The sequence below is a fragment of the Callorhinchus milii genome, unplaced genomic scaffold (assembly GCF_018977255.1).
Source record: "Callorhinchus milii isolate IMCB2004 unplaced genomic scaffold, IMCB_Cmil_1.0 Scaffold16, whole genome shotgun sequence".
NCBI classification, from domain to species: Eukaryota; Metazoa; Chordata; class Chondrichthyes; order Chimaeriformes; family Callorhinchidae; genus Callorhinchus; species Callorhinchus milii.
Window position 1 is genome coordinate 3,965,823 of NW_024704757.1, and position 13,086 is coordinate 3,978,908.

Here is a 13,086-nt window from a genome sequence, read left to right on the forward strand (position 1 = left end):
TTGGTGATCAATATGAATATTTATTGAGACACTTTGACTTGAAAACATCCGTATTAAATTGAACACAGGCCGGACGTGTCTGGAACCTTATAGATTTAAGTAACATTGTGCAATTTAAGTGTCATCGGCCACAAGAGAGAATTTCAAAAACCCACCAGCACATTTCCCGTCGCCGTTAATGAAATGTACATGAGATCTGATGGTCAGGGTCGGTCGTGAGCTAATGGAGAGACGTGGGAAAGGCTGGCGTGTCAGTTTGCCTTTCCAGTCTATTCCTCTTTGGACAGCTCTCTTCACGTTCATTCCCACCTTCACTCCCACGGTTTGTGAGCAGTTTAGTCATTGTCCCGAGGCTGAGATGTAAATCCTGCCAATGAGAATGATGATAAAAACGGGTCACCAAGCGCTCAGTTTGTAGTCGTTGCTCCACGCTGGGACTTCACTTAAAAAAAACAACCCGTCTCAGATTTCGTCCTTCACATTCCAGCTTGAGTAGCCGCACACTCCCCGCTGTTTACGGTGCGGGTGGGATCTGAACACCCAGGAGGTCGTAGGCAAAAATGTTCCAGAAAATTGCAAACAGGAGAAAGACGACGTAGGAGGAGAGGACAAGCCACCAGGAGCACTGCTGGTGCAGATTCTCCTCGTAGCTGCGCAGCATGATCAGCCCCATACTAACCCCCACCACCGCCCCCGCCAGGTGGGCCATGAAGCTGGGCTGGGGACCAGAGGAGGGCAGGGGAGGAGAGAAACGCAGCCACACTGCCCGGCCAACCTCCGAGCTCACTGCAAAAAGAAACCAGCCTCAAAATGGTGAAACATCCAAAGCAAATAACACAACCGCACAAAACTAATAGTAGCTCGATCGAGACTGTCAAACACATCACTGTTAGTTCAGCAGGTTTGTAAAGGTAAATCGCGGTGACTGATCCCATCCTGCAACAGTCACAGAGAAGGTTTGTCCATCGGAATTCTCCACAATGGGACTGCAGTCTGTCGTGGGTATCCGTGTGTTGGACTGTCTGTCTGGGGGACTGGCTCACTAAACCTGCCAGAATCTGGGACAATCTTTTCGGTTTTATTCTAAGTCATTGTTTTGTCAGCCTGACACTACAGTTCTGCCACTGACATGAGGCTGTGGACCAATGTGAGCTTGTCTGACACTCTACCCAACACCCAGGGACAGGGAGGGGAAACTTACTGCAGACAAGAGCCAGGATCATTCGAAGCAGTTTGTAGGGGCAACGCATCCCACCCCAGTTCTGAAAGACAAACAGTAGCACAATATAAATCACTGAGCATCGGCCACTCTCCGGCAACAGGCGGTGACACTAAACCTGTTATATCTACACATTCAATCATCTGGTACAACAGGCACAATGTTTTCCTCATTTGTCACTCGCTCTCCACGGGTCAAACAGATCCACCCTCACCTGATTACAGCACAAGGCAACTGACCGTGTGCCTGTACCTCAGTGCGACTGTAGGTTAGTTTGTAGCTCAGTGTGACTGTTCCTCAGTGACACTGTACCTCAGTGACATTGTAGCTCAGTGCGAATGTAGCTCAGTGCGACTAGGTTAGTTTATCTGTAGCTCAGTGCGACTGTACTCAGTGGGAAGGAAAAAGGAATTTTACATTTCGTTGACGTTTTTCTTGCAACATGAAAATCTTGCCAAAACAACAATAACTTGCATTTACATAGCGCTCTTCATGCCGGGCAGCATCTCAAAGGGCTTAGCAATGGCTGCAAAACCTTGAATCCAGGTCTGAATGTCACATCTATGATCATGGCAACAAACCAATTCCATTTTCCATTTTAGTTTCTATTTCAGAGAAGAACTGAGGTAAACACAGGCTGGTCACCGAGATTAACCCTGACTTTACTCACAGGAAAGATATTCACTTCTTACCATCTAAACCTGGTCCTTGGTTGAGAAGCTTGATCCTACCCACTAGAGAGCTGTCTTTCCTACACTTAAACCACTGACATGGGCGGGCTTCAGCCATTAGATGGCACCAATGGGCTTAAAGTCTCCGTAATGGACATGTCAGTGTCAATAAGGAAACCTGTAAACCTAAAACATACCTGTAGTTATGTTAAACTTTGCAATGCCCCCTGCTCCCCCCACCCCCTCCATTCCAATCTCCTTCCCCGTACAGTAACACATGCGCTTGTAACAATTCCAATGTGGAGAGAAGACACCTCAGATAGAACCTCACCCGAGGTGTTTAACATTGTAAATCAGATCGAAAATGTAAACCTTGGTCAAGACTTTCGGATACACTAAGACAGGAGAACCAGAGGACACAGGTTTAGAGCTGTAAAGTGGCAATTTCAGGACAGACACCAGGAAGTGTTTCTTTACCCAGAGGGTAATTAATGACTGGAACTGGGTTACCGGGCAGCCTGTGTGAGGCCGGGACACTGGACGTATTTAAAAAGCAGCTGTGATGCTGTGATGGAGGGTTACATTGATGGTTTCTTCACCTGAACAGATCTTGTGATGTTATGCTGTTTGCTGCAGAGTGCACTCAAATAACTACATTTTGTTTCAAAACATCCACAAACTGATCCACTACTTTCAGTTTCCTGGTTATTTACCTCTTCCGAGTGACAGTGGTTTAAAGTCACTGACCTGCTCACCTCACCCCCCTGACCCAGGGCTATAATTTATGTTTCTCGAGGGTTTGGCATTTTGTGGGAAAGTTTGCTGTTGGTACTCCCTGATCCCTGATGATAAATTATTAATTTACAATTCTGAACTTATTTATAAGCTCCCAGCAATTCACTTGCTAAAATTAACCAATGAAGCTGAGTAGCCGAGGGCAGGGCTGCTCTTCCCATAAATCATACAATATCATATTATAGGGGTAGGCATTCAGCTTCTCATCTGGGGTGGGGAGTTGGGGTGCTCTGACGAGACACTGGTGACAACGCCCCAGCTCAGTCTGCCCTGTCTGTCTCCCCCACCTGTTTGTCTGACCGTCTCCCCCGCCTGTCTGTCTGTCTCCCCTGCCTGCCTGCCTGCCTCCCCGGCCTGTCTGTCTCCCCGGTCGGTCTGTCTGTCTGCCTGTCTGTCTGTCTGCCTCCCCGGCCTGTCACTCTGTGTTTTTGTCTGCCTCCCCGGCCTGTCTGTCTTGTCTGTCTGTCTCCCCGGCCTTTCTACCTCCCTGCCTCCCTCCCTTCTCTCCCCTCACCCTGACCATTTCCCCCCCACTGCTCGGGTCCCGACCCAACTGTCCAGTGCCTTGGGACGTCCTCCTGACGTGAAAGGCGCTCTATAACTGCAACCTTGTTGTTGTTGTTGCCTGCCTGTCTCCCGTCTGTCTGTCTGTCTCCCTGGCCTGGCTGTTTGTCTGTCGTCCACAAATATCCTTTTTACATCCGCTATCACAACAACCCCCTGTATTCACCCGAGCAGGTGTCACGATCGTAACAAGATAAACTATTACCATGACAACATTGGCCAAGTGAGCGGAGCAGAGAGCGTAGACTCCCCCAGACGCCCCGACCAGAGGTGCCCTCATGTCCGTGATGGAGACCGTCAGAGAGCCTGCAACACAAAGCACACGGTCGGTACATTCCCCAGAGAGCTGGGACCTCACACACGCCAGGCACCGGGTCACCGCAGCAGCCAACACGGAGAGGACAGGATCTCCACTCCACCCCTCTCAGCTAATGCCTTCAAGGGTTATTACCGGCTTTCGCGGCTTCAATTATTTCAATTAATGCGTTTCAAATATATTTCTATAAAAATAATAATCCATACGTTTGATATCGCGCCTTTCACGTCAGAAGGTCGTCTCAAAGTATTTCACAGGATTCACTGTAAAGTACAATGACTGTGTGTGTTTTGTGGGCAAACGTGGCGGCCAATTTGCACACAGCAATGTCCCACAAACAGCCATGAAGTGAATAACTTACTTGATCTGGGGATTGTTGGCCAGGACACCGGGAGAGAGAAACTCCCTTCTCTTTTCAAATTGTGCCATGAGATCTTTAACGGGAACTCTCTCCTCGCCAGCCTTCCCAGTGCCTTCGCTGCTTCCTCCCTTTCCTCCTTCAAGGTCGGTCTCAAGACCTTTCTCTTTGACCGTGCCTTCAGCTCCCCTCTTGACTCTCTAACCCCCTCCTTGCTCCCTCCCTTCCCTCCCCTCACCCTGACCATTTCCCTCCTCCTCGCTCCCTCCCTCCCCTCCCACTGACCATTTCCCCCCTGCTCGGATCCCGACCCAACTGTCCGGCGCCTTGGGACGTCCTCCCGACGTGAAAGGCGCTCTGTAAATGAAATCTTGTTGTTGTTGTTAAAATCCACCTGAACAGAGCCTCGGTTTAATGTCTTATCCATTTAGGGTATATTGGCTCTCCTCTCCTTATTCCTTCTCTCAAAATGCATCACTTCACACTTCTCTGCATTAAATTCCATCTGCCATGTGTCTGCCCAGTATGTCTATGTCCTCCTGCAGTCTGGTACCACTCCTCACTGTTTACTACATTTCCAAGTTTTATGTCATCTGCAAACTCTAAAATGTTGCTCTCTATATCCAAGTCCAGGTCATTAATACATATTATAAAGAGCCGTGGTCCTAATACCGATCCTTGGGGAACACCACTATATACTTCCTTCCAGTCCGAAAAACAAGCGTTCACCACTACCCTCTGCTTTCTGTCTCCAAGCCAGTTTCAGATCCACGCTGCCACTGTTCCCTTAATAATAATCCTGGCATTTGATACAGCACCTTATCACATCTTCGAGACGTCTCAAAGCGCTTCACACAATATACTGTAAAGTGAATTGACTGTTTATTTTGTGGGTGAAACATGGCAGCCAATTGCGCACAGCAGCGTCCCACAAACAGTCGTGGATTGAGTGACCAAATTATTATTATTATTTTTTTGAAGGAATTATTACCCGGGAAAAGCATTCCGCCAATCGACTAACAACTGGTTTCCTGCTTACTGCTAGGTAAACTGAGGCATGTGGAGTAAGGAAACTTGCCCAACATTTCGCCCGTCCGGGAATCGAACCCAGATCTCTACTTGCAAGGCAAGTGCTCTAACCACTGAGCTACAGGACTTCAAATCCCCAGGGCTTCAAATTTGCTAACATTCTGAGCTCCACTCGCTGACTTCCAGCTCTGCAACACAATTATTCTGTTGTTACAAAACCTAAACACCAACTGACCTTTGTTTCATGAATTATTTATCGGGACTGATGCAGTTTTCTTTTTATAGGATTTGGGCTAGAGCTGGTCATGAGAGTGAAACATGGGAAGTGCCAACAGTGAAAGGAACCTCTAACAGTGGCCATCCACCCCTCAGCTTCTCTGCCTCCTCCCTCACCTCAGGCAAACAGACTCAGACTTGGTGATGTCCACTGTCAGAAATTGCTTTCACTCTCATCATTGTCACTTTCCCTGGACCCGTGGCTATCCCTAGACACCTGTCACACATCCAGTTCTGGGCGACCGTAGCTTTCCTCAACCACATTAGCCAGACTAATCTGTGCTCCTCGGCTTCAGCAGCACCTCAGGCTCTGACTGCCTGGCCCTCCCCACTCGCTCAAGCACACCCCCCCACCCCCACTCTGGACTGCCCAAATCCTCACCCATGTCCTCCTCACCTCCAGCCTGGGTCTCTCCAGCGTCTGCTCGACAGTCTCCCTGCTCCACCCCAGGTCCTCTCCAGCTCTAACCACAAAATATTAACTGTCAAATACATTTTGTATTAATCGGCGCCCGTTAACCCTGTACACCAAAGCCCTAATGGGTAGGGTGGTCCTAGCTGGACAAGCAGAGGGACAGCTTGCCAGGCAGTGCTCTCAATGATAAGCAATGTGGTTTTAGCCAGTTAAATAACAGCATTTATTCCACTGCACACTGCAGGCTCTCCAAGCCTTGGCTCTTGCCATCCCGAGCCTAATACTCTCCAGAATTAGGTAAGCAGGACACATCCCTCAGGGGACAGAGTAGGCATTCCATTCCAGACACAGGAATTTCCGTATATTGGTAGGATGCATGGAATTCTCAGTTTGGTTTGATACTCTTAAGTACGGTGATGGGTTTCCGCATGTGTCAGACATCCGACTGAACAAAAAAAAGCTTCAGATAAAGGAGGATCAGCTGTTATATAAATGATTATTGGATCTTGAGCTCACAGATGAATTTGGTTTGGTCAGCCCGGAAGTCTGACACATGCAGAAACCCATCACCATGCATAAGAGTATCCATGGAGAGTTCTATGCATCCCACCTACACACAGAAATTCCAGAGATAGATTGTTGGAAAGGAATGCACATTCTCTCCCTGGAGGGATGCATCCTGTTTACTCAATGCCGGAAAGTATTAGGCGCAGGTTGGCAAGAGCCAAGGCTTGAAGACCCCAGAGTCTGCATTGGGGGTAACTGCTGAAGTTTAACCAACTAAAACCGCATAGCTTGCCATTGGTATCACTGTCCAGCAAGCGTTTCCGCCGTTTGTCCAGCTAGGACCATCCGACCTGTTAGGACTGTGGCTTGCAGGGTTGACAGGAGCTGATTTGGATGACTCCCTGCCCCCATTGACTGGTCTGCTCTTCCAAGTCCTGCTGATGAGCCAGGCTGGGCTGTGCTGTCATCAGCAGTGCCCTCCAATACCACGGACTCGAGACCATCCCAGCCAGTTGAGCTGCAAGGAGACCTCGCTTACCTCCCCAGCTCACAGTCTAAGCTGACCCTCCATAGCGGTGCTGGGGGAACGCCTCATTGTTCAAGGTGCCATTGTTCAGATGAGATGTTAAACCGAGGTCCTGTCTGTCTGTTCAAGTGGACGATAAAAGATCCCATAGCACTGTTGGAAAATAGAATGGAGTTTCTCTTCCCCGCTGCCTGGCCAACAATCCCCCAAATAAAATAATTCATTAACTTCATAGCTGTTTGTGGAACTTTGCTCCGCACAAATTGATACCTACAAATACACAGTCAGTGCACTTTACAGTGAACCCTGTGATAATGTAGCCAACAACCAAAGCTGGTGTACACTTGCCAGAAGTTGTCAACAATACACAGAAAGCTAACTCTGTGCAAACCTAAAGGGGGAAGAGTTAATTAATTAGTTACATCTACACCTCATTAACGTTTAAATATTTGATGAGATATTCAGTGCGAAATATGCAAATGTAAGAAAGGAGCAGGTTTAATTTAATAGTCCCATCAAGGGACTAACATTCTGCCTCATATCAGGTCCCCTGTTAATTCAAACACAAGGCACCACACTTGTCTTTCCCATGAATTTTGGTGTAATTCCTGCCACATTGCTGGACTCCTTGGCTTCAGTAAAAGAGCTGTACTTTACGTACCTACAGCCCCACCCCATCGCCAGCCCCATTCCCAACCTCACACTCACTCACCGACCATCTCACACTCACTCACCGACCACCTCACACTCACTCACCGACCACCTCACTCACTCACTCACCATCTCACACTAACTCACTGACCACCTCACACTCACTCACCGACCATCTCACACTCACTCACCATCTCACACTCACTCACTGACCACCTCACACTCACTCACCACCTCACACTCACTCACTGACCATCTCACACTTACTGATCATTAATAGGCAGATGAAATCTCAGTATAATGCCTCAACCACCTCTGACAATGCAGCAATCTCAGCCCTCGCCCCCCCATCACACCAGCCCTCACTAGGCTGCACTGGCTCCCAATTTCCAAACGGATCGACTTCAAGATCCTCTCTCTCGTTTTCAAATCCCTTCACGCCCTCGCCCCTCCCTACCTTTCTGACTTGCTCGCCCCCCACTCCACCACCCTCTGCCTCCGCTTGGCTGGCTCCACGTGACTGAGTGAGTGAGAGATGTCAGTGAATGAGTGTGAGATGGTCAGTGAGTGGCCGGATCCGGCCTCCTGTTCGTCCTCCTCCTCCTCCGCTCCACCATTGGTTGCCGTGCTTTCAGTCAATACACCCCCAAAGCCCAATGCAGGGATTGAACCCACAACCTCTGACTCTAACTGAAAGTGCTAGCAAGCGAGCCAGGCTGACACAAGATTTGGTGTGCACAAACACAAACTCTATTAGCTTGTTTCTTATAGGTAAGTGGAAGTAGATCCAATCTTAGCGTGTGATAAAATATTTCTGAGGGACAGTATATTTTGTGTTAATAAATTGATTAAATTGCTTTGTTCTGTATAACAATCATGTGAGGAAAGAAAATCAGAGGGGATCTGCGTCTTTTTTATACATCTCTTTTACAGCTAGTCTTTACAGCCGTCAGCCTCTACAGAGATACGAGTGACAAGTAGTCAGTCTATCATCACAACCACAGCTGCAAGCAATGAAAATACGTTACTGCTTCAAAGTCCATTGAAGGATTTGAATATAGGGTCGGTGTTAGTGTTATATCATACAGCGGAGAGGGGCATCTGCATTATTCAGAGGCTATATTGTAATAATTATCCTTGCATTTGATATAGTGCCTTATCATGTCTTTGAGACACCTCAAAGCGCTTCACAGAATATACTGTAAACTGAATTGACTGTATATTTTGTGGGCGAGATGCAGCAGCTGATTGCGTACAGCAGTGTACCACAAACAGTCGTGGGTTGAGTGACCAAATTATTATTTTAACATCAATATTAACCATGGAATAAAGAGGATCAAATCCTGAAGATGTTCCCATTCTCTTTCACTTTGAATCATTTTGACGTTGTGCAAAACTGACAAATGGGAAAAACGAAAACATCCCGGCAAATTGGGTGAATTAATGATTGCTGAAGTACCAACTCTGTAATATTGTCCCTGGTGTGCAGTCATGTCTCTGTCATTTCACTCCCACAACGATGTACCCTCATGTCTTCATAATCACACAGCAACTCAAGCGTGACCGACCACATAGGTGGATGTAGATAAAGCATTCATCAAAACGCTGACTGCATTCAGCATCAAACAGCCAGAGTTTCCATCGCACTGTTTCTGTAGGCGGTTGTTAGACCAGGTTTTACTTGATGAATGATGAAAGAGGCTAAGGTTTCATTTGGGAAACAGGGAATTAACACAAGGCAAACTGATTCGGACATTAATAATAATAATAATAATAATCATTTAATACAGTGAATTCTCAAGTTAGGAGGATGTCTCAAAGCACTTCACCAGATATACTGTGAAGTGTGGTGACATTATTTGGTATGTAAACGCAGCAGCTGATGTGCACCCAGCAGTGTCCCACAAACAGTCCTGACATGATGTGAATGAAAAGTTTTATCCGGGAGGTTGTTGGCCAGAAACTCCCTTCTCCTTTCCAATAGCATCGCAGCATCGTTAACATCCACCTGAACAGACACTTGGTTTAACGTCTCGTTTGAAGGATGGCACCTTTGACAATGCAACTCTGTACTGGAGCGTCATTCTAGAATCTAGATTATATGATTCCAATTCCCGATTTGGGGCTCAAACCCATAACGTCCTGATACCAAGGTGAGAGTACGACCAGAATATGAGCCAGGCTGATGATCCCAACAATGGCTACAATTATAAATTGATGTCCTTTCTCTGCCCCCAACATAGAAGGAATTAGGAGCATAGGAGTACAGGGACAGGAGGAGGCCATTCAGCCCATTGAACTTGTTCCACCATTTTGTTAGATCTTGTCAAATATTTTAATCCCGATGCCCCCTCCCCTTTTTGTCATACCCCTTAATCCCTCCATTACCCCAGTCTCTGTCTGTCTCCCTATTAAACATCACTATTGATGTTTTCATACAGCTTTCTGGGGCAGCCTCTGTGTGAGGAAACACTTCCTGAACCTCAGCTCTAACTGTCCTAGCTCTGAGTTTAAGGCTGATACTGGAAGGGATACCAGGTGTGATAAATTACATAGATGACATATTAATATTTGGAAAAACATGATGAACAACTAAAGAAAAAAAATCAAGGAAACGTTCAGAGGAGCATTTGAAGTTAAATAGAGAGAAATGCAAAATAGGGACGCAGGAGGTAAATTATCTGGGATATATAGTAACCCAAAAAGGAGTAATAATAGATCCAAAGAAAGTTGAAGCGTTAACGAAGATGCCAGCACCTCAGGAAAGAGAGTGGTTAAAAGACTAATGGAAATGGTGAACTGGGCAGCACAGTTTACCCCAAAGTGATGAAAACAATGGGATCCATACAAGAACTGGGAAAGGCAGAGAGGGAATTTATATGGGGCAAGGAACAGCGGAGGGCAATTAGCAAGATTAAAGAGGCTATTACAAAAGACCCTGTCCTAAAATTTGATGACCTAAAAGCTCCAGTAAAGATACCAGCAGATGCAAGCAAAACTGGAATGGGGTCAGTCTTAATGCAGGAGAGAATGTAGCAGCTTACACATGAAGAGCAGTGTCAGAAACGGAACAAGATAGGCACAGATAGAAAAGGAATGTTCAGCAGTACTTTTTAGTTGCGAGAGACTCGAACAATATGCGTCAGCAACGAAGATAACTGCGGAGAATGATCACAAGCCACGTCACAGAAAGGCTGGTCTGAAAACCAGGTGCTCCAGAGGACGTTAATAATAATAATAATAATAATCCTTGCATTTGATATAGCGCCTGATCATGTCTTCAAGATGTCTCAAAGCGCTTCACAGAATATACTGTAAAGTGAATTGACCGTATGTTTTGTGGGCGAAATGTTGAAGAAAGAGGAGAACGCAAAAGAAGATGAATACTTAGCAAGTCTAACGGACAGCACCACGCCATTAGAGAGAAATGAAAGATCACCAGCACAAATCTTAACGTCCAGAGGAGTAAGTGCAGGACCGAGTAATATGCAGAGAGGACAGACTAAATCCACCACTAAGTGCAAAGAAAGAACAGAAATGAAAGACGAAGTGAAGAAGAAAAAGAGAAAAGTTTTAAAACAAATGAGAAGCTGCGGTTGAGAAGGAAGGATATGTGGACAAAAGGGAAGATATTGAAACATGATAACCAGCCGAGATCACATTGGATAGAAGACAATAAAGGAAACCGATAAAGTGGGTGATGGGTGATAAGGAAACGAGCTATGGTTGGGCTGCCGAGAAGATTTAACAAGAAGGAAAAACAAAAAGAGACCGGGTGAAAGAAGAAAATGTACACAAGATCTGGGGGAGAGATTAGACAACCAACAAGATTAATAGAAAACGGAAGAAAAGGCCTGAAGAAGGGAAGGTGTAAGATCTCCCTTTTAAGTAATCAATGGCAATTTAGAAAGAGGCAGACAGGATACATAAAAAGGCACTGGGAGCGGGACCCAGGGGAGTACTTTATAGTCATGCACAGGATTGATGGAAATAAAGCAGACTGCCTACACGCTGTGGTGTGGATTTGGTAACATTCTAGTCCTAGATTCTGGATTTTGTCATATTGTAGTTTTATCCATCTCGTCTTCTCAGCCCCTTAACAGCTGATGGTACCTTGTGTTGTCATGTCCAATAGGAGAGGCTTCCATCACTGCACAAGCCAACGAGAGGCATCACAGGGTCAACTCGATATTCTGGTCCCCTCCCCTAGCCCCCACACCGGGCAGCCTCCTCTCCCCTGTCCCCTCCGCCCTCCCTCCCCACCATCACCACAAGCAGGACCAGATTAAGGGATCGATGTGGGGGGGGCTCTAAAACAGATCACATCTGGGGAATGTTCTCACGAAAGGTCATCAACCTGAAACGTTAACTCATTTTCCTCTCGCCATAGATGCTCCTGACCTGCTCCGCGCTCCCAGCGACATCTGTTTTTATTTCACGTTTGGGGTCCTTTGAACTGTGCACGCAAAATATACACAACAATAACGTTTTAAAATGCTTTCTTCTGTGACTTCATAAGTTGCAAACACTCAACTGCATGATCAAAACTTAGTGTACTTGTCAAATCGTGCTCAATAGACAGGATTGCCGGTGGCATTCACTCTATCCTGGATCATTGTAGATCTGAGTGGGTTTTTAATGAGACTTGTCTTTGAGAACGAGCGTTCACCTTCACCAGGCAGTCACTGTTCGTGTTAAGACGAGTTGTGTGCAGTGAGTGACATAGTGAGGGATATGGTGAGGGATATGGTGAGGGACACAGGGTGCCTTGCAGTAAAACCGCTCGTGTGCCTCTCCTCTCACAGCTGTTGACTAACGACAGCACACGGCTGTGGAGATGTAATCAAATTAATAACCGTGTGTTTTGGGTTGCAAATGTGGGTGATTAACTGTGCTCGTGTGCCGAGGTTTTAGTCAAACCATAAAGATACTGGAGATTGCCCAGGGTGGCAGGCTGTGAGGTGGATGAGGTGGTGGGAAGGATCCCAGTCCAGCCTTACACAGCCCAGACAAGCAACCAACCAAACCCAGCCCAGAGCAGGGCAGCACAGCCCAACCCATGCCAACCCAACCAAAGCCAATCCAACATAACCAAACCCAACCCAGACTGAACCGAACCCAAGGCTGTACCTCTCGTTCCACCCTTCTTCCCGTAACTCACCACGCTGCCCTATACAAGGAGCGACAGGAAGAGAGGTACAGCTGGGAGGCAAAGGCATCAACAGTATCCGGGAACCTCAGGACCCTAAACCATGGCTTACCTGGTTAATCCTGCTCCTTCCCCACACTCAGGCATCTCAAATTCACTCCGTTTGCTTTACAATCTCTCTTTTTATGGCACATAAACACAGAGCAGATGAACCAATCAACACATCACCGTTAATGACAGATAATCCTCGCGCATGCACTCACAAATCAAATTCCGGCTAATGCCACCTCTCATGGATTTATGCATAATCTCTTTGGAGAATAATTAATCTTAAGTATAGAAATGGGCAATCTATTACACTCGCGAATCAACAGTGCGAGCCACGGCAGAGAGGTGCTCTCATGATTGAAGCTTTCCATTAAGTAAGTGCCCATTAAACACTTATCCCCATCAGAGCGGTGATAAACAGCAGCTGGGATAACCTCACATCCTGGGAGCGGTGATGTGAAACCCAGGACCCTGACTCTAACAGGGTCAGCCTCTTAGCAGGAGTGTGTGTGAGCCAGCCATGGGCCATTACCATTACCACGCCGGGATTCTCTCTCTGTAT

The 13,086-nt window shown here is 46.8% G+C and overlaps 1 protein-coding gene across 1 annotated transcript in view; it reads right to left on the reverse strand.

Annotated features, from left to right (window-relative positions):
• The window catches only part of rhbdl1 (rhomboid, veinlet-like 1 (Drosophila)), a 44,159-nt gene continuing 31,073 nt past the window's right edge, over positions 1-13,086 (reverse strand). The window contains exons 6-8 of the mRNA XM_007904860.2: positions 3,455-3,555; positions 1,202-1,262; positions 1-786 (exon numbers count right to left, since the gene is read on the reverse strand). Of these exons, the coding sequence (XP_007903051.1) occupies positions 515-786; positions 1,202-1,262; positions 3,455-3,555 (434 nt within the window). The 3' untranslated portion in view covers positions 1-514. The remainder of the gene's footprint in view (positions 787-1,201; positions 1,263-3,454; positions 3,556-13,086) is intronic.